The sequence below is a fragment of the Eschrichtius robustus genome, chromosome 3 (assembly GCF_028021215.1).
Source record: "Eschrichtius robustus isolate mEscRob2 chromosome 3, mEscRob2.pri, whole genome shotgun sequence".
NCBI classification, from domain to species: Eukaryota; Metazoa; Chordata; class Mammalia; order Artiodactyla; family Eschrichtiidae; genus Eschrichtius; species Eschrichtius robustus.
The window spans coordinates 166,903,876-166,926,430 of NC_090826.1; the positions used below are offsets into that span (position 1 = coordinate 166,903,876).

Genomic DNA, 22,555 nt, shown 5'->3' on the forward strand with positions numbered 1-22,555 from the left:
AATTATTGTTATGGTTAAAGCTAAATTGCTCTCTATTTTTGTCATCTTAGAAAACAAATGATATGTTCCAAACGCCGGTGTGACTGTTTCTTCTACCCCTTTTTGCCACCAGTGCCTTGCATGTAGCAGGCATTTATAAAAAATGTTTATTGATGCTATATGATGGATAATTAGCACCAGAGCCTGCTGGTTTGGAAAAGGAACCTTCAGGAAACCGAAGATCTAGAAGCACAGCAATGGACGAACCCACATAGGGCACACCTCAACACGTGACTGCTCAAAGGAGCCCACCCTATCGAATCAAACATCAACATGATTCACGTCACAAGGACCCTTTCAACGTGGGGACCTATTCCTCCCCAGGATCCCCTTGTGGAAAAAAACATGTATTTACCTTATAGATTTTGTTGGAGATTCTGTCCTCTCTCTGGGAAGATATTTGGAGACATCACTCAGCAGGAGAGACTTGGAGGGACCAGATGGCTGGTAAATGAGAGGCTATTCTCAATCCAGGGCCAACAGGAAAGCAGAAAACCAGAGCTCAAATTTAGATTGAAACCTGGTACCCAACAGTATAAAGTTAGAAACTCCCTTGAACCATCTGGCACTTTTAAATAAATACCTGTCTGTCCAATCCTAGAATGGAAAGGAAACTCAAAGTCTAGCTTTCTTCCCAGAGACAGCCTCTGTATTACCGGTAGGGCCTAGCAGCCACAGGAGTTGCTTAAGATGGAGTAGCTGACTGAGGCTACATCAATGACTGCCAGTCTTAAGGATCTTAGAGTTCTTTGGAATCTTTCTGATTCCACACGTCTTTCATGCTTCTCTTCTCTCCACCTAATTCTTTTTTTCATTATCCTACCTGAGGCTAGAACACACACACACAGACACACACACACACACACACACACACTGTGCAACCCTATCTAAATGTTTTAATACATTATTGTCCTTCTGCCAATCCACTCATAATGGTCTTTCCTCCTCATTGACACTTTCCACTTTTCATCATGTCTCTCTCCCCTTCTTGACGATGACCCCTAAAAACCAGCATTTCACCTTCCTGTGTGAAGTCACCATCCCTGAGTATTATGAAATATGGGGTCTCCCGGCCAAATCAATGTATATCTCAGACCCTCCACCCCCATCTCCAACCACCACATGGCGTTAAGATCTCTCCCACATGTTAGCCATGAGCTAACACTACCTTGACTTTTTACCTTGACTAGAAATGGCCTAACCTGATCAATTTCTTCAACTGAATCTTCAGCCCTTGGAAAAAGAAGTGAAGAAAGAGTCTGGATCAGGAGGGCTGACAGTAAAGACCACAGGAAACGGGAGACAAATAGGACCTCCCTTGCTTGTTTCCCTCTTCTCCCCTATTGTTAAAGAGTAAATGAGATAAAGTGCAAATGCACCAGTAAACACAGTTAAACTCAATACAAATGTAATTTAACATTGCTATTAATTTTTTTATCACAAAAAAATCCCTTCATTAGCATGGAGCTAATGTCATGGATGGTTCCCTCAAATAAGCTCCACCTCCATGACACAATGCTTTAGTCTCAGTCTTAGTCATCTTCAGCTCCACCCCCTCCCTTGCCCTCCACATTGTTGGCACAGTTTCCATTCACTCTTTTTTCAGAAAATCCTTCAACTCAGTATCTTCATCTGCTCTCTTTTGCCCTGAACTCAGCCCAGCTTCTTGTCATCTTGACACTAAAGTATGACTCCCTCTCACTCTAGGATCTGCCCACTCTGTGTCATTTCAGGTCCTCCAAGAAACAGATGTCAAAACAGGATTAGACATGCAAGATAATTGACTGGAGAGAGGGCCAGTGGGGAGTTGCATGTGAAGGATAAAGAGGGAGGGAGTGGCGGAGGAGGGAGAGCCTTTGGACCACTGTGCAGGTCTGACACCTGTGAGAGGTGGAAGGAAGACGGGGTAGCAAGAACCTCTGACCACAGTGCAGCCCTGAGAAAATCTCAGTTGACCAATGGGTAGCCTCCAAGCAAAGGTCCCCATTAGCAGAACCTCACATGGGACAGAAATGAGGCTTTAGTACCCTCTCCGTGCTCAGTCACTGACAGAAGTCAGCTCAAGAGAAGCGTGACCTCAGCATAAATAGCAGAGTAATGGGGGAAAGACAGTCTTCTCAATAAAGGTACTGGGTCAGTTGGATATACATAAGGAAAAAAATGGAAAGTTCCTCTGACACCATTCACAAAAATTAGTTCTGGGTGGATTGTAGACCTAAATGTGAATGAAAAAAAAGACCAAGAATGTGAAAGACAAAAAAAATTTAAGATTTAAAAAATAATACAAGAGAATGCATTTATGACCAAGAAAGGAAACCTACAAACTATATAGGAAAAGAAGGATTAATTTGAATACATTAAAATTAAGAACCTTTATTTATCAACATTAAGAACTTCTGTTTTGGAAGGCAGAAGAGAATGAAAAGACAAACCAGAGCAGGAGAAGGTAGCTTTAACACGTGTAACTGATAAGGGGCTCATAACCAGACTATAAATAAAACTACTAAAGTCAATTAAAATTTTTAAAAAGCAACAGAGAACCCAGTAGAAAAAAATGGCCAAAGACTTGAACAGGTGTTACGCAAAAGAGGATATCCCAATAGCCAATAAACTTATGAAAAGGTTCCTAATATCGTTAATCACGAGGCGAATATACATTAAAACCACAATGAGATATCACTAAACACTCACCTGAATGCTTAAAACTAAAAAGACTAATAACGCCAAGTGCTGGAGAGAATGTGGAACAACAGAAGTTCCGAGGTGTTACTGGGAAGGGTGTATAAAATGGTTCAGTCACTTTGGAAAACTGTTTGCAATAGAGACTACTAAGCTCACCCTGTGACCCAAAAATTCCACTTGTAGGTCTGGAAGTACCTAGAAGTGGCATTACATATGCATAAAATGCACACCAAAAGACATGTACAAGAATGTTCATGGCAGCATCATTATCATGAGGCAAATGTCCACCATGAGTAAAATGGATAAATAAATTGTGGTCTGTTCATTCCACGGCATACCATAGTGAAAATTAATAGATCAGAGCTACACCTGACAATATGGATGAATTGCTCAAATACAATGCAGAGTGAAACCTACTCCAGGATTATACAAATTCAAAAACAAGTGAAACTAAAATTTGGTGTTTAGGGATTCATACTTATGTGGTAAAACTACTGAAAGAAAAAAAAAAAAGCAAAGACATGATAACCATCAAAGTCAAGATGGTGGTTACCTTCAGGGAGGTTGGGGGGTGGTAATAGGAAGAGGTATGCATGAGGTTTTGAGACGCTAGCAATGCTCTACTTTTGACCTGAGTATTTGCTGTATAATAACTTTTAAAACCTTATTATTATCTTTCATGCATTTTTCTTAATTGTGTTATATTTCATAGCTTTAAAAAATGTTTCTTTTACAGTAAAAAAATAAGAAAATTTTGCAAAAGAGGAGCAATATAGATAGGCCTAGCTCCTGCCCCTGAAAGCGTAAACCTGATTATCTGGCAGGGACTGTGTAAAAACCCTAACAAAGCGTAAGAAATAGAAGACCAATCACAAATAAGTTAATTTCATGAGATGACAAAGCATTGTTCCCCCCCACCCCTTCTTTTTTTTTTTTTAACATATCATATGACTTAATTTATTAAAAATTCTAGAAAATGCAAAATAATCCCTAGTGACAGAAAATAAATAGTTGCCTGAAAGCTGGGACTGTGGGGAGGGAATGGCTACAATGTGACATGAGGAAACTTTTCAGGGCAATAGAAATGTTCTGTATCTTAATTGTGGTGGTGGTTTCACGGGTGCATCCCTCTTTTAAAACTCACTGAACTACACATTTTAAGTGAGCACAGTTTATTACATATAAATTATACCTCAGTTGAGTTTTTTAAAAGATTTCCCCCAAAGCAACCAGACCAGAAAGCTGATATTCTGTATGAATCCACTCATATGAAGTAAAAAAACAGGCAAAATCAATCCATGATAATAGAAGAGTAGCTATCTTGGAGGGCAGGTGCACACATAATGACCGGGAAACTTCTGGGGTGCTAGTGATGTGCGCTATATTTATCTGAGTAGTAGTTACATGGGCTGTTCATTTTCTAAGCATTCATCAAGCACTTAATTTGGGTACTTTTGCTATATTTCTATTACTTTGATAAACAAACAAAAAGTAGGGGGCTGTTAGAAATTAACAGGCACAGCAACCAAATGCAATGGGTGGATATTGTATAGCTTGTGATTTGAAAAACTCAACTGAAAAAAATTTTAGAGGGAATGGAGGAAAATTGAACATGGACTATTTATTAGATATTAGAGAATCATCATTAATTTCATTGTATGTGTACTATAGTTACCGCCCTTATCTGTTAAAGAAACATTTAAAAAAGTACTTATAGGTGAAATGGTATGAATAGGATTCACTTTAAAGTATTTCAGGAAAATATATATGTAGTTATTTCCATTTTTTAAAAAGTAAAAGAAATGTAAAGTGAGGGTGAAGTTCAGGGATGCGGCAGAGAGTCAGAGAGGGTGTACAGATATGTAACATGCCTATGACCAAAATCCTATTATTTGCACTCTGAAGATTCAGAGTGCAAATAATAGGATTATTTTGATGTGAAAACATTCACATCAAAATGGCTGCATCAAAATGTCGTGCTTCATAACACACATAGCAAGAAATTTCTCAGGGGCCCAGAAACAAGACAAGCAGGAATAGAATGAAATTTAAAAGAGTTCAATTAGGTTCTGAATGACAGCCAGGCAGATATATGATGACAAACAGTGGCCTTCCTTCCTGTGGAGACTGATCTATTTTGAGCCCAAAGTGAGGAAAGTGAGTGCATATTATCCAGGGTATTTCACCACTGTTCTTCTGGTCCCTAGTTATCTCCATCTGAGAAGCCTACCCAGGTACTGGAAGGGGGAGAATAAAACAGGAGGCAGAAAACAGATGCTGATGGTATCAGTCAGAATCCCAGCAGACAGAAGCCACATTCATCTGCAACTTTGAAGACAATTAAATGAAGGAACTACTTTCAGAGGTGCAGGTAGGGTTACAAGTTAAGGATGCTGAGACACCTGGGACTAGCTGCAGCATGATGCCTTTACCTCCCTGAACCTAAAAGAGCAAAGGGAGGAAATGTGTCACCAGAGCCTGGTGAGATAAGGGAGGCTGCGGCTACCACCATGAGCTGAAGTCATGGAGGGATAGAGACCTTGCAGGAAATACGATGAGAAAGGCAGGCTACAGAGAGAAGAAATACGCTCCCACCTCTCTCTCTCTCTTCCCATCGCCTGATCTCTTTCCAGGATCTCCCAGTGACCAAAACAAACTGGAAGCCACAGTCATGGGAGCTCAGGTGATGCATTCTACAGAGGTCAGTCTCCTGGGTCATGAAGCAGGGCAGAGAAGGTTGTCTAATAGACTACCAGCACACTCTTCCAATGGATTACATAAGGTCTTCAAGTCTGCAAAGAGAACTGATGGCCATTTGATAAAATCTCTAATTCAGTTGAATCTATGGCTTTAGATACTTAGTTAAAATGGGAATATTTCCAAGCATTTTATACAAGGCCCGAGAACAATGAGTAATCAAAGATCATTTCACAATATATACACAGAGCATTTGGTTAAGTAGCCACTCCTGCTCAGACTTGGACTTGTAAAATAAAAACTTTTTTTTTTTAATAAAAGAAGTAGAAAACAGGAGGTGTTATTAACAGAAACATCCATGGAAGCAAAACTGCATAGAAGACCAACTGTCTGCCTAGCGCCCCAACTATATAGAGAGAGTCGAGGTGACTCTGCCTCTCCTCCTATCAGATAAGGGATCCCTCTCTTCACCTGGCTGGCAGTTTAAACTGCAAGGAAGGACAACACTGTGACTCGTACAAGCAAAAAGTGATCGATGGCTCATTTTCCCAAGGTACTTTTGGAGCCACCTTGCAAAGGGTACATTCAGTACTCTGATAATTAATGGATAAGCTTGCAGGCACTTTTTCATTCAAAGACATTTATTTCTTAATTAAAATGACATGCAAATGTTAACATTTATTAATTACTTTACTAGTTCACAGCAGTGTAATTAACTGACTTTAAAAGCTGAAAATGATACTTCCATTTTTCAGAAATTGCAGCATTGGGTTGAAATGAAAATGTGAAGTAAGAAAAGTTGTTCTTGGGCCTTCCTCAGCTCCTTTCACAGTCTCCCCCCCCACATCTCACCCCTGTGACCGTTTACAAAGTGGGCCATAATGATTAGGATGTCTGATTCCCAAAGCCAGTTCGTAGCCACTGTGCTATTCCAGATTACCAGACAGAATACACAGTAAAGCAGAGAGGCACCATTACAAAGCTAAGAGCAAGTGATACAAAAAGACAGAAGAACCTAGCTATAGGCATGGCAGTTTCTCCCTTCATGATTCCAGGAAAGAAAGTGAATGCCCCATGACTGCAGGCAACGAACTGGAAGAATTGAATGAAGGAGCACTTTGTGACAACATCAACATACTGTGCCTGCTGTAAGGTACATCCACTCTTCCTATCAGTCTCAGCTGAGTCCCTGTAAAACACCACCAGCAGCCAATGAGGTACGCATCTGGGGCAGGAGGGGCCTTAGAGCCAACCACCTGGAGTTGGGGGTCAGTTATTCTGCCTACTTACGGTCAGCTGTAGGGAACAAGCAGATGTGGAGTATGGCCAGGAACATGGATGAATGGAAATGTTCATTAGGCCCCATAGCCACAGTGCTGGGTCTACAAGTCCATTCAAGGGCAAAGGAAAGGTCTAGGACTGTAAAAAAAAAACAAAAAAAAAAACTATATATATACATACATACACACACACACACACACACACACATATCTCACTCAAAACTATGAAAAGAACACTGGAAGACCACAATCAATAAATATTTAATTAAATGCCTAAAAAGTGTAATATTACGTCAACTTCATTTATTAAATTAATATTCATAAAAATTTCATTACACTTATAAACGATCTATAGGTTAGGCTTTCTTTCTTCACAAGAATTCTAAGTACGAATGAGAAATCATAGCCAATTGTGAATTAAGTAAATTGTTCATAACCTGATTACTTCAAAGGCAAAATTATTTCTTAAAGGTCTTCCAAGTATTTACAGACAAAAAAAAATTACATTTCATGTAGCATTTTATTTTTTTAAATGATATAGGATAGAGCCTCCAAAGGAAAGAGTTCCTAGGATCTTTAAACAGACCTGGCCAGTGTTGTCCTGAATCTGCAAAGAAGGACCATTAAAGGCATCACCGAATCCAAGTTCTTCACACAATGACTGAAATGTTGTCGGTCTTCATTAAACCATAATTACATTTGGAGGCAACACTTTCCATGATTATGAGCACAGGATCTGGAGTCAGACTGCTCCGGTTCAAATCTTTGTTTCATACTTCACTGCGTGTCCTGAGGGAAGTGGCTCAACCTCTCTGAGCCTCATTTTCCTCATCTGTAAAACAAGGAGCACGATAGAACCCACTTTAAAAGATTGGGAGAATTAACTGCGTTAATACGTGTAAAGCACTTATAACTGTGCCTGGCATATAGTAAATGTTGACTAAATGTTATTTATTCACAGAAGTGTGGATCTGCCATGAGAACCCCATCCCAGTGTTTAATCATTTTCATGTTGTTCCAAGGTGAGTGTGCACATAAGCAGGCAGAGACACTTCTTCAACCAGGTTTCTCCCAGACAAGGTCAGGGCATGTTTCCAGGCAGAACACTAGTGGGTGTTCAGGGCCAGGGGACAGATAGGACTTGAGCAGAGAGCTAGAAATCCAGGGCACAAACAGGACTTTCACAATGGAGTCCCTTCCCTGTTGTCTCTGAAATGGTTTTCTGGCCCCCTTGCAGTGGATTATTTATGCCTACGAGAGAAAAAGGAGAAATTTTGCAAAACTACATGATTAATTAATCCTCAACAAACTGCGTAGTTGACCTGCGGCAAATGGATGCTTCCTACAGAGGTATCAATTATTTGAATGCAAATTAAGTATTTTATAGACCCTTAGAAGATCAAGATAATTATTTATAAACATCCATTTTATTAGGAGGGAAAGGAAGAGAGAGAGAGAGGAAGCAAGGAAGGAAGGGAGGAGGGGAGGGAGGGAGGGAAAGAAGTGGAAGAAGAAAAGAAGAAAAAGATGGAAGGAAGGAAAGAAGAAAGGAAGGGAGGGATGAAGGGAGGAAGGAAGGAAGGAAGGAAAAAAAAACCTAGAACCAAAGGATTTGTAGTATGAACTCATTTGTAAAAAGAAGAAAGAAAAGAAATGCAAACCCCATTATTGTATGTTACATGTGTAAATGCATAGAAAAAGGACTGAAAGAATGCGCATCCAATCATTAGCAATGCTACCTCTGAGAGGGGAGCAGATTTTTGGCAGGGGTTGTGGTGGGAGGACGATGGGAGCAGAGGGTACTAACAGCCTGGAAAGATGCCCACAAGCTAAAGAGAGCAAAACCTGGTGAATGAGCTGGGTCCCCCAAACCTCGAACTAACTCACAATGTGGCCATCCTGCACTGGAGGTCTCCCAACCATATTTGGCTGTGGAGTGAACAGCAAGGAATTCTTGCCAGGGGAGAAGAACCCCAATCTGCATCTTACAGGCTAAGAAGCATCACCAGGCAAAGATGGCTGGAAACAAGCTAACTAGGTGGGCTAGTGGCCCACCTGGCTAGAAGGGCCAAATAAGCTCATGAGAGTCCCCATAAAGCAAGCACACTTTTCACATCTCTCTCCAGCTGAGTATCTAAGATGGTACAAATCCCAGGACAGTCTGTACTCCACTTACCGGTGCATTGCAGACGTGTAATATTTGTGGGCTGGAAAGGCCTCAGCATCTCTGTCATCAAGGATGTGTCTGTCCTGTAACAGCTGGGTGAGCTAGTGTCTCAGCCACCCGCTCCTCCTCTAATCCGAATGGTCTTCCTACAGGTACACCTTGAACGCTCATTCAGCATCACTATGTGCTAAGCATTTGTATGGTCAGGCCACTCAAGATGACTGTTCTCTTGGTCTCTGTACATCCGCTGCCCGACCAGTCCCTGCTTCACCTACACCCTACTCACATGACTGACCTTCCCTCCTAATCGTAAAGCTTAATCAGTAACTGCCCGCATGCCTGCCCCCCCAGCCCAGCTAGTGATTGTTCTAATCTTTAGATCAGAACAGCCCCACTACAATAGTTGATCAAAGGGAAAACATCTGCCCAGGTCATCAACCCGAGGGGCAGTGAGGGATGTGCCCCTCTGCTGGTTTCCCTGGTAACTGATGAGCCAACCTGACGTCAATTCCCACTATAACTGGTAGCCTCCTTCTCCACCACATCCCCCCACCCCCAAGTAGCCAAGACTGCTACCAGGTCCTGCCTGCTGTCTGCCATACACGGTCGCTCCAGGACCTTGCTTCAGACATTTAAAGATGCCCTATCCAATAAAACACTGATATCTCTGTTGCTGTCTCTAGGCTCTTCCTTTGGTCCTGCAGCTGGGCAATTACAAGGCTTGCAGGCCTGTGGGGTGCAGCCCAACAGCACTATATTCAGAGACGAATAAGACACAGTCCCACCCCTGAGAGGGACAAAGCAGTAAATGGGCAATTATGGTTCAGTGGTTTTAGGGCTAAAATATCAGGAAGCGCAGGGTAGTGTCGGAATGCGTAACAAGCACACCTGACCCAGCACACCTGGAGTGGAAGAGGTAAGTCAGGAGGTGATTACCCCTGGGCAGAGCCTTGAAAAGAGGTGAACAAGGGGAAGGGCCAGAGCTGATGTGGATGAATGAGGATGCGTGTCCATGCTCCCGCATCCCCCTCTGCCAGCATTCCTGAGGCCAGACCTCACTGACGGCCGGTGAGATTACAGTCTCTTTGCCATGCACAGTGGGCATTATCTCACTGTTCTTTGGCATTGGAATCCTTTGAGTTTCATCTGAACACTGTTTCATATAGGAACGTGGGCAGAACTGATTAGTCCCTAATAGAAGCCTGTTACTCCACTCCACCAAGAAACTGTAACTGAAATAATTGCGTTCTAGGCTGCATTTAGGATGGGCAATAACTAAGTAATGCTGCTCAGATATACTCTGAGCAGTCATCATAATTAGTCTACTCACACAACTTGGACTTTTATGCTCAATTTACATGTCTTGGCATTTTCATGTGTATTTTCCTTCTTGAGCCACTAGCTCCCTTTCCTTCCCACTCGCTCACGTCTATCTTCCCCTGTGGCTTGGGTCGCCCATGCCTTGTAATATTAAGTGGACTCAAACAGGTTTCGAAATCCCCTTTTTTTAAGAACACATGTGGCATCAGTCTAGATCTGGGCATTCAGATGGCAAGGAACAGAAGGAGATCAGGGAATCTATCTTTTTATTCCAATTTCTAAGTATCCATTGAACACCTTCTCTGTATAAGATGTTGTGCTAAATACCGAGTAGAATTCAAATACATATAGGACATCTCTCAAGATAGGGACAGTTGGGAGCAATAAGACCATTATTACAAAAGGAAACAAGCAGAACAAGGCAGGAACAAGTAACAAATAACAGGCAGGCATTCCGAGAAAGACGAGATAGTTGTCAGAGAGGCAACTGCTAAGTTCCTCCAAAACTGAAAGAGTAAAACTAACACCCAGCTCTTAATGGATGAGATTTGACATGTACCAAAAAAATATCTTAAAGATAAAGCATTGCTAGGACCAAACACTGTATAAACAAGCAAATTCTTGTGGTATTGTTACAGATCCAAAGTTGAAGCAGATAAAATGGTATAAATACGGAAGGCATCAAATAAGCAATGAAACAGACTAAACAAAAGTCAGAGGTAACTGTGGGCGCTCACCCAAGATATCCAGGAAAGGAGATGCCTTGGCCCACAGATCCTGTGTACACACCATGGGGACAAATTTACAGTGGAGATAGGTGCTCTGAACCTGATGTCTTTAAATATTTTAAAAGCGCAACTCACACCCACAACTATCTTGCTGTGATTACACAAGAACCTAGAAGCTTCGGAAAAAATTTGACCTGCTGCGTAAACTTCCCTACTGAGACACAATACACTGACCAGAGAATGTAAGTATCTTGGTCTTGAAAGGAGTTAAACTTTTCACTATAAATGAACAAAATAGCATACTAGATTTCTTATGAATCTCTCATGAAATTGGTCAACATGAGTCCACTTGGAGAGACTGATCCATTCTAGGTGTGCTTAGCCTAAAAGTTAAAAATATAAGCAAGTGCAAATTCACCAAGGTAAATGGCACAAGTACTCTGCCTTCCACAGTGGACTTCGCAGTCAAAATAATGAACTTATGCAGGGAGAAGCCAAAGTGTTAAAAAAATAGTGATGATCTGAATTCGGTTAAACATAGAAATGAATCTTAACTGGTAAATACAGTTACAAAACATGAGGAAATCGTTATAAATCTTGGAAGAAGAGCTACACAATTTTAAAATAATAATCATTTGATGATAATATATTGGGGGAAAAAATCTCAGAATGTGCCAAAAACAGGAGATACAAGGGGGAGGTGCTATGCGAATGCAAATGTGTTCACATTTCATTGGGAGAGTTAAGATGGTGATTCATTTTTGGAGTTGATAGACTAGACCATGTAAGTTTAAGTATATTACTTAAAGATAAAAAGGTAACTGTAGATAATTTGACTTCCAGTTCCAGCTAAGATGGAGTAAAAGAGACCAGATTTATTTATTTTTCTCTGCTTGAACCAACCAGAAAAAAACAGACAAAATATATTTTATAAAATGGTTTTCAAGAAACTGGACATCAGGCAACTAAGGACGGTGACCCCTGAGAGACAGGAAACAAACGTGAGTCCTACATTGGCCCACCTTATTGTCTTAAGAGAGTGTCCAGGCTGTGGCTCAGAAAGGAGAAAGGGAAAACCAGGCAGAGCCCCATGGTCTCCCTGAGTTGAGGACACAAATATGGCCGTACAGGAAGGCCAAGGTAGCTAGTGTCCACAGGACAAAGTACCAAAGATGAAAGAGCTGCACAGAAAAGAGAGCTTAAGAGACCTGCAGAGGGTCCTCTTCCAACCTTCAGCTGAATACTGATAAGCTCATGTGTGAGAAAAAACTAAGACTGGGAAAAGAATCACAAAAAAGGCTTAGAAAGAACAATCCCTAGACAATGACAGGAATAGTTCCTGCTCTTACCAGCCAGAGTGAAAACCCTCATGATTCACAGTGCCTCAGTATACAGAAGGGTTTTGTGTCAGTACTGGGGGGAAATTATCCCTAGATTAAATGCTGCTCTGGTCCCACCTAACAAATATTAAAAGCACATCTCAAAACAAAGTTCAATAATATTTAAAGGAAACATGAAAGTATCCAGGACCCAACAAGGCAAAATTCAGTGTCTGGTATCCAGTCAAAAATTACCAGGCATGCAAAGAAGCAGGAAAATACAATCCATAACAAGGAGAAAAATCAATCAACTGAAACTGATCCAGAAATGACAAAGATGATAGAATTAGTGAACATGGATATCAAAACACTTGCTATAAGTGTATTTTATATGATCAAAAAATTAAAGGGAATTTTAAGCTTGTTAAATATAGACATGGAAGACATTAAAGATTGAATGTCTATAAATGAAAATTACAATGTCTAAGATTAAAAATACCCTAGATGACAAAATAAATGAGTCATGAGTATGAAATATACACTGTGGGGAATATAGTCAATAACTATGTAATATCTTTTTTTTTTTAAAGCATAAGCAGGTTCTTTTTTTTTTTTTATGGCTGGGTTGGGTCTTCACTGTTGTGTGCGGGCTTTCTCTAGTTGCGGCGAGCAGGGGCTACTCTTTGTCGCGGCACGTGGGCTTCTCATTGCAGTGGCTTCTCTTGTTGCGGAGCACGGGCTCTAGGCATGCAGGCTTCAGTAGTTGTGGCAGGCAGGCTCAGTAGTTGTGGCTCACGGGCTCAGTAGTTGTGGTGCACAGGCTTAGCTGCTCCACGGCATGTGGGATCTTCCCAGACCAGGGATCGATCCCTTGTCCCCTGCATTGGCAGGCAGATTCTTAACCACTGCACCACCAGGGAAGTCCCTATGTAATATCTTTGTATGGCGACATATTATAACCAGACTTATTGTGGTGATCAGTTTGAAATGTATAGAAATATCAAATCACTATGTTGTGTAACAAGAACTAACATAGTGTTGTAGGTCAATTATACTTTAAAAACAAACAAACAAATAAACAAACTCATAGAAAAAGTGATCAGATTTATGGTTACCAGAGGTAGGGGTTGGGGGGAGAAAGAATTAGGTAAACGCAGTCAAAAGGGACACACTTACAGTTATAAGATAAATAAGTACTAGGGAGTTAACATACAACATGATAAATATAATTAACACTGTGGTATATTATATATGAAAGTTGTTAAGAGTGTAAATCCTAGGAGTCCTCATCACAAAAAAAAATTTTTTTCTGTTTCTTTAATTTTGTTTCTATTTGAGATGATAGATGTTCACTAAACTTATTGTGGTAATCACTTCATGATGTATGTAAATCATATCATTATGTTGTACACCTTAAACTTAAGCACTGTATGTCAATTATATCTCAATAAAACTGGAAGAAGAAAAATACCCTGGATGGGATTTACAGTAAATTAGAAATTGCAGAAGAAAAGATTCATGAACATGAAGTACCTGTAGTACAACTTCAAGCAGCCAAATAACTAGAATCCAAAAATAGAGGAGAGGGAGGGACAGAAAAAGTATTTTAAAAATGTTTTCCAAATTTGTTGAAAACTTCATAAACCCCACAGACCCAAGAAACTCAATGAATACCAAGCACAAGAATATATTGAGCTTTCAGTTTGAGAAAAACTTCCATAAAAGAGATATCCAAATATGCAAGAAGGAAGGAAAGCTTGGTGGTGTGATGTCATAGGCGGAATTGTGTTCCCCCAAAATTCGTGTGTTGAAATCCTAACCTCTAGTACCTCAGAATGTGACCGTATCTAGAGTGAGGATCTTTAAAGAGGTAATTAAGTTAAAAAGAGGTCATATGGGTGAGCCCTAACTCAATATGGCTGGTATCCTTCTAAGAAGAGGAAATCTGGACACAGATATATGCACACATGGACCAAGGGGTGACTATGTGGGGACACAGTGAGAAGGGGGCCACCTGCAAACCAAGAAGAGAGGCCTCTCAAAGTAAAGGAGCTGTTACAGTGGAGGATTACTGGACTGCATGTCAATATTATGACATAGTATGAGTGTGTTTCATGTTTGGTAATTGCAATCATTGTTGCTTTTGTTGTGGTCAGCCATGTACAATGCTTGGTGTCAGTCTATTTATCTCTTGTTAAAAAAAAAAAAAAAAAAGAAGAGAGGCCTCAGAAGAAACCAACCCTGCTGGCACCCTGGTCTTGGACTTCAGCCTCCAGAATTGTAGGAAAATACGTTTCTATTGTTTAAGCCACTCAGTCTATGGTACTTTGTTATGGCAGCCTTAGCAGACTAATGCATGTTGTAGAAGCCAAATATTAGCCTTACAGAGGCCCATTGTTCAAGCTGATTCAGGGGAAATTGCTCCCTGCTTCACACCTTCATCCAATGCCACAGGGCCCTTACCCTCCTCTGTTCCCCTCTCCCCCCCAGCCTGGGACTTTCTGATGTCTGTTCTTACATCTATTGCTGTTATGCCCTCCCTGATAGCACCTAGTTTCCCAACCTGGCCCCTAAACTTGATGCCACCTGAGATCTTCAAGGCCTGATGCTGGACTAAGAGGAAGGACACACAGACTTGAAAGTTGACCCTGAGTGGCAGGGAGTCTGGAGGGACTGAAATGCTCTGGAGTGTCACATCGTTGTGAAATGTGAATTTTTTTTTAAAAAAATGGAGATAAGGACCCTTCTAAACAGCAAACTTTCTTACTAATCGTCTCACAGTTCACTGTGGGGTTTGAAATATTATGATGGATGGAACTGAATTAAGACTAGAGGAGAGAGAATGATGAAGTATGAGCAGTAAAGTGTGGCTGTTTGGGGGCTTCCCTGGTGGCGCAGTGGTTAGGAATCCGCCTGCCAATGCAGGGGACACGGGTTCGTGCCCCGCTCCGGGAGGATCCCACATGCCACGGAGCAACTGGGCCCGTGAGCCACAACTACTGAGCCTGCGCGTCTGGAGCTTGTGCTCCGCAACGGGAGAAGCCGCGACAGTGAGAGGCCCGCGCACCGCGATGAAGAGTGGCCCCCGCTCACCGCAACTGGAGAAAGCCCTTGTACAGAAACGAAGACCCAACACAGCCAAAAAGAAATAAATTAATTAATTAAAAAAAAAAAAAAAAGGTTAGGGTTTGAACTAGCTAAAAAAAAAAAGTGTGGGTGTTTGGAGCTCTTCATTTATTCCATAAACGTTTATGAGTGTCTATTATATGTAGGCACTGCAGACACTGGAGAGCAAAACTTACATAGGGCCTGCCTCCCAGAATCATCTATCAGGGAAAACAGACACTGATATAAATACATACAAATATGAAATATACATACACATCTATGTACATATGCAATATAATATACAATAACAAACTATAGGAAATTCTTTGAGGGTTACGTCCAGAAAGTTTTGCAAGTGAGCACAGCTTGGTCTGCTCTGGTCTGGGTGGGCAAGGAAGGCTTGCCCGGGAGTGACCCTTGAGCTTGGGCCATGTAGAAGCTGTGGTCTCTCAGCTAACACTCACCCTGTTCCACTTCCTCTCCACCTCCAGGACCAGAAGCCTGAGGCTACATTTTCCAGACTCCCTTGCCAGCTGGTTCTGCCAGTGGGAATCACTGGGAGGAGACTGGAAAGTAGATGAAAGGTCTGGTGGCAGCGGCAGCAAGGGCAACAGAAACAGTGACAGCAGTGACGAAAGCAACAGTGGTAGCGGCAGCAGCAGTGGCAGGAGCGAGGGAGGGCTCCTGGGTTCCTGCTCCGGCAGCCGGTTCCAGACTGGCAGCCCCAGCAGCACAGCAGTCGTGGGCTTGGGTAAGAGCGTGTTCTCTTTGTGCACCCAGCCCTAGAGGTAGAGTGCCTTCCTCAAATGACCAACTCAGCCTCCCCCTTTTTGCTCTGTCACTGCTCCAAGGCCTTTGTTACCAATTTCCTGGGTGAAATTCCCTCCATTTAAAAAACAAAGAGTAGTTTTTGCTTCCCCAGCTAAACTCATGCTCAGCTCCTAAAATAGCCCCAGGAAACTGACTCAAAGATGGGAACCTGGATTGGTTATCTGAGCTGACTTGGCTTGAATGCAGTAATTACCTCAATGCCAGTGGGAAATGGAATACTGGTCTCCATGGTACACAGTGGCAAACGGTTACTTTAATTATCACCACTGGCTGCTTGCCATGAAGTGCTTATAGGAGGCTAGGCTTGCAGAGACCCGTGGCTATAATTGACCACTTGGGTGGGAATGATAAACGTAAAGGCTCTGGATGGGCTGGCTGCTTCTGAACACACTGGTGGGTTCGCAGAAGAAAAGAAAAAGCTGACAAGCTCAGGGCTTTACTATCTCGGCTAATGTCAAGGTTAGAGAACCATAAAGTTTCTATAACAGCAAAAGAGAACCTCTTGTCTTATAGCCACAGAGCCAATCTAGCTAAAACATTAGACCTCAGATTTGATCCTGTAGGTAGCAAAATCACAATGAACACATTCACCGGATCTCTTATGTGACCTATGAGTCTATAATCAATCAACCAATCAAGTCACTGTTCTAGGTCTTGGGTACAGAGGTGAACAAGACCAACAGCACTTTCACCCTCAGAGAAGTCCAGGCAAAGATCTGGAGGAAAGGCTTTCTAGGCAGAGGGAACAGCCAAGTGCAAGGCCCTGAAATGGAGCCAGCTTGGGGTGTATGAGGGACAGAAAAAAGGCCATTGTGGCTGGAGTGCACTGAATGTGGAGGAAAGTAGCAGGAGACGGGGCTGGAGAGGCAGCAGGGGTCAAGGCTGGCAAGGCCACAGTGAAGATTTATTTTATTCTGCTTTAGTAAAAGTCATGTGGAAGTGCTAAGCAGGTAGAATACAGCAATACAATTCTGACACCAACCCCCAGGGTCAGCAGAGACACCATAGCCCCCAAGAAGACTGGCATTACTTCAGATGCCAGCCGCAAGTTCAAGGGGCCCAAAGCCACCCACACTTCTGAATAGCTGGCTAAAAATTCAGGGGCTTCTATGACTCCCTCAGGTTCAATAATTCACTAGAACAACTGACAGAAATCAGGAAAGCACTAGACTTACACTTGAAGTTTTATTATAAAAGACACAAATCAGGGCCAGCCAAATGAAGAGACACACAGAGTGTGGTCTGGGAGCGTCCCCAGGGAATCAGGATGTGTCACCCTCCCAGCACTTGGACGTGTTTACCAATCAGAGACGCTCATCTAAGCCTTGGTGCTTCACGGTCCAAATGACTCCCAACCTGAGCCAACTCATTAGCATAAATGATCAAGACCCACCATGAATAACAACAGCATTTCTATCACTTGGGAAATTTTAAGGGTTTTTAGAAGCTCCATGCCAGGAACCTGGGACAAAGATCAAAGAAATTCTTCATTATACAACAGCAGGAGAGTGTCATAATCTGAGTTAAATTTTAGAAAGATCATTGCAGCTGCTATATTGTCCTGTAAGAGACAAGACAGGACATGGAGCCTAGGGTGGCATTCCAACCAGATGGTCTCTGGGCAGACACCTTGGCTGTCTCTGACTGCCTAGTCTCCCCTGGTCCCTGTCCATTTTCCAAACCTGGCCCTCCAGCCTTCCCATTGATTCTAGGAGCTACATAATATCCTTGAAATAAATATTTTCTGCTGAAGTAAACTAGAGTTGGCTTCTGTTGTTTTCTACCAAGAACGCTAAGTGTTGCATACTCTCTCTTTCTACCATTAGGTTTCCATAGTTTCTCTTCCACAAAAGAGGATGTGGTTGACCCTCAGCTCCTGAGTTTACATGTTCCAGATCTAAACACTCAGACTGGTTTTCAGTTTCATTTCCAAACTCCCGGGAGAGAGAATCTGACCATTTCATCTGGGGTCAGATATACTCTCTTAGTCCAATCAAGGGTAACTTGGAAGGCTGGGTCATGTAGTTCAAACATCACTACTAAGGTCTCATGTGCCTAAAATTATTATAAGTAGAATTAGATCCCCCAAACATTGTTTCCTACGTGTAGGTGGAATTTAGATAGCCAGGGGAGGAGAAAGTATGAATTGCAAGAAGGAAAACATGAGCTGATGATACGTAGAAGCTGGAATGGTTGTGGCATTTTCAAAGAACGGGAAAGATTCTGGCCAAATCACAGCAGAGAGATCTGATGGGAAGTGGAGGAGGCGTGGGCTTGGCTACGAAGGGGGAGGCCCTATTATGGAGAATCTGGACACCTGGCAGAAAAGTTTCCACTTGTGAAGCAAATGGGAAGCCACGGAATTCTTCTTGGCTGACGAAAGGTCTGATAAAAGTATTATCTAAACAGTGGTAGCAAGCTGGATCTGAGATAATGGTTATGGAGAGTGAGAGATAGACAAAAATTTTTAAAAAGAGAATACAGTAGTTTACTCTATGGAAAATGAAAGAGAAATGAATCACAACTGTAAAATCCAAAGTTGTTAGTGAGAGAGAGCAGTAAATCTCAAAGTCACAAACGACCGATGTATGAATGTACCATACGAAAGAATAGCCAGTGGCATGCTGTGTCCTTTCTGTGCTTGTCCCTGCCTTTCAGGAGGTAATAGCATGGCAGGGAACCATCAAATCTAATGAATAGCTCTTTTCTTCTTTAAGGGGGGGGAAAAAAAAAAAAAAAAAAAAAACCCTTGCATTTTTGCTGACTCAGCTCAATTTACTGATATGGGAAATTTGTTTTTCATATACACACATACTCTTTTTAAGAGCCTCTTCTCCTTCTTTCCTCTCATGTAATTTTTTGTTCAGTCACCTCAGGAAAATGTCCCTCCCTTTTGTCCCCTTTTTCTTCCATTTGTGAGTCAAAGAAAAATGACCCTCATCATGAATGATAAGTTTAAAGTAGTGCTAGTGATACATTCATATGAGGAAAAAGGAAGGCCCTACATTTGGAAGTGAAATATAATGTCATCAAGAACCAATAGCATCAAATTAGAAAGCCTGGGAAAGAGCCCAAATTGCCCTTCAGACTCTCCACTACAATACCAATCTATATTTTCATCCTCCTTTAATGAAATCTGTTTTTCCACAGGCATTATCATTTAGTAAAGAGGAAAACCTTTCTTAATCAATTTCAAGGATGAGAGATTAACTTACTTACATAAATGCTAATATTGCAGTGCAAATATGTTTTACTAATTTTCCTTGCAAATATACAATATGGCATCAATATTCTAAGCTTAAATGGCTTTAGTGGGCCAGCCTGTGTACCTAGTTGCATTTATAATGGCATTTTAGGAGAAAATGCACTATATCTTCAAACAAACAGATTTCAAGTTGATTTCTGGAAATCTAGATTTTGAAAGTTGAACACTGCTTAACTCAACAAAAGATTCTAATGGGAAATATGAAGTTATATAATTATTTTAAGTATAGTAATGGAGAATTCCAACATGCATGTTTAATGAACGTGACTTTCTTTTCTCACCGTTTGATGTTTTGGTAGGCAGCCCATTCTTTATTTGTTGTTCTTAAGCTGTCATGATGAATTCCGCTAGCTCACAGAGTGAAAAGAACATGAGCTGGAGGTATGAGTTTTGCTGCATGAGTTTTCTAAATATATTCATTAATGCTCCTTAAATTAGCCTCAAAGCTGGGTGTCTCTCTCAATTTAGAGCATCTTCCCACTTGCTTTAGCACCATCACTATCTCACTTTTATTGTCCGTATAGCCAGATGCAGCTGCATTTATTTACATTTTTTAAATGAATGAAACTCTTAACTTGTTGACATATTGGAGACGCTAAAAATGTCCCATTTAAAGTCATCCTCACAACTACATCCGCATGGGTGGCAGTTGAATTAGCCCCACTTTGTAGCAGAGTTGATTTTCAAGAGAAATGTTAACGTGAAAATGAAGGGTTTCAATAGCCTTATTATTGGGTGACACAGAAGAAACTATTTTCATTGCATTTCAAGTTTCCAACTGAAATTTCAAGTCAAGGCCGTGAGACAAAAACCACAGGAACAAAATGAAATGGGAGTACAGCTGCGTTTCCGTTTCAGACTTCCCAGAGGCTACTTCTTCAGTGACTAAACCATCTTCTTTTGAACTTTTGGCTCGGGTGAAGAAAGATCAGGAATTCTGAAGCTATGATACAGCCTTCAAAATCAGCCTCTCAATGACCCACATTGTAGGATTTGAATAGTATTCATTCAATTGCTAACATTTATCGAGAGGCCACTATGTGTGAAGCTCTGTGGGATGGAGTCACAGGGATACAGAATGGAATAAAATTCAGTGGCTGCTCTTGAGAAGCATACAATCTGGAGGGAAGGCAACTAGCTATAATATAAAGCAACGTGAAAAGAAGAAGTATAGGGGCTTCCCTGGTGGCACAGTGGTTAAGAATCCGCCTGCCAATGCAGGGGACACGGGTTTGAGCCCTGGTCCGGGAAGATCCCACATGTCACGTAGCAACTAAGCCCATGTGCCACGACTACTGAGCCTACGCTCTAAAGCCCGCATGCCACAACTAGTGAGCCCGTGAGCCACAACTACTGAAGCCTGCACACATAGAGCCCGTGCTCCGCAACAAGAGAAGCCACTGCAATGAGAAACCCGTGCACTGCAACCAAGAGTAGCCCCCCACGGCGGCAACTAGAGAAAGCCCGCGTGCAGTGACAAAGACCCAACTCAGCCAAAAATAAATAAATAAATAAATTTAAAGGAAAAAAAAGAAGTATAGAAGAGAAGTAAGCAAAATACTGGGGAAAGGTAAAATCAGGAATGATTAATTCCAACTAGGGGGCTCAGGGAAAGCTATGTGGAGACCTGGATTTGAATGGAAGCAAGGAAGAGTCCACAGACAGTATAAGTAAAAACATAGAGGTTTGCATGGCAAGTTCAGGGAAGGGTGAGGAGTGCAGTGTGACATGTGTAGGGGCAGAGACAGGCACAGTGGGTGAGGAAACTGGAAAGACAGATCGGGCCTCAATCCTGGAGGGCCTTAAAGCCACAGCCAGGAACTGAACCAGATACTTTGGGCAAGAAGGAGCCACTGAAGATATTGAGGGGGTAGAACTATCTGACCTGTTTATAGGAAGATGACTCATGTGACAATGAAGAAAATGGGCTGGAAATTTGATATGTCAAGAAGCGATTGAAATAATCCAGAGAAAGGTTAGTAAGTACTTAAATTAGAGCAGAACCATCGTATTGGGTTGGGAAGGAAGCTCAAGGGAAGAAAGGACAGGACTTGGCAATTGATTATTTGGGTGTCAAGAGAGAATGGATTCTAGAGAGAATGGATTCTAGAGAGAATGGAAGAACAAGCAATGGAAGATGACTGAGGTTTCTGCCCAAGTAACAACAAGGGTAGAAGTCCCAAGAGTCATGATAGGTAAATATGGCAAGAGAAGCAGTATGGTGGAAAGTGTGGTGTTAAATTAAATGTGGTCATTTTTAGTTACTGATGAGAAATGCATGTGAAGATATACAGAATACCATTGGAAATTTGCATTCACCGTAAGAAATTCAGCAGTGGATATAAGTGAGACCACCTCAGAAAGGGAAGCTGAGCAAGAAGAGAAAAGATGGGAAGATAAAACTTTGACGAAAGCTACATTTAAAGAGTAAGCAAAGAAGGAACCAGGAAAAATCACAGAGAAGGCATCATCCAAGATGCAGTTAAAGAGCCAGAGAATGTTCTTCTTGGGAGCTAAAGAAGGGGGAAGATGGAGGCATGGGATTTGAAATACCCTCAGTTGAAAGCTCTTTGAGATTGCTACCTATTGTTGCTACGGGCACACCAAAAAAATTAAACAGGTCTCTCCTTAGGAATGGAAGTATGGCCCCGGCTCTCCTCTGTATACCTGCTCATGAGATAATCAGAAGCATCTCCTCTTGGCCAGTCATTTAGGTACTGAAAACTACCAAGTCAGTGAGACTCTCGTAGGATGAATTAAACAGGGAACAAATCCAGGAGTTTGACAAAGCTGAAGTTGCAAACTTTTCCATCTCAATTGACTGATTTCTGTTCTTAGATCTGCCCTACTTTATAACCCAAGTCCTCTACCTTTAGTTGAGGAAATGAAGTCCCTTCATTCATTCAGAATGGTCTTCTGGATATCTTCACATGCATTTCTCATCAGTAACTAAAAATGACCACATTTAATTTAACACCACACTTTCCACCATACTGCTTCTCTTGCCATATTTACCTATCATGACTCTTGGGACTTCTACCCTTGTTGTGAAAATGACAATGAGTAGTCATATGCAATCCATCAGGTTAGCTGAAATTGTTCAGGCATCTCCCTGTACG

General features: G+C 41.7%; 1 protein-coding gene across 3 annotated transcripts in view; it reads right to left on the minus strand.

Annotated features, from left to right (window-relative positions):
• CNIH3 (cornichon family AMPA receptor auxiliary protein 3) overlaps nt 1-22,555 on the minus strand; it is a 268,679-nt gene that overhangs the window by 150,152 nt on the left and 95,972 nt on the right. For all 3 annotated transcript variants that reach the window (XM_068541764.1, XM_068541766.1, XM_068541763.1), the window contains exons 2-3: nt 7,285-7,530; nt 6,709-6,837 (exon numbers count right to left, since the gene is read on the minus strand). In XM_068541764.1, the coding sequence (XP_068397865.1) occupies nt 6,709-6,774 (66 nt within the window). In that variant the 5' untranslated portion in view covers nt 6,775-6,837; nt 7,285-7,530. The remainder of the gene's footprint in view (nt 1-6,708; nt 6,838-7,284; nt 7,531-22,555) is intronic.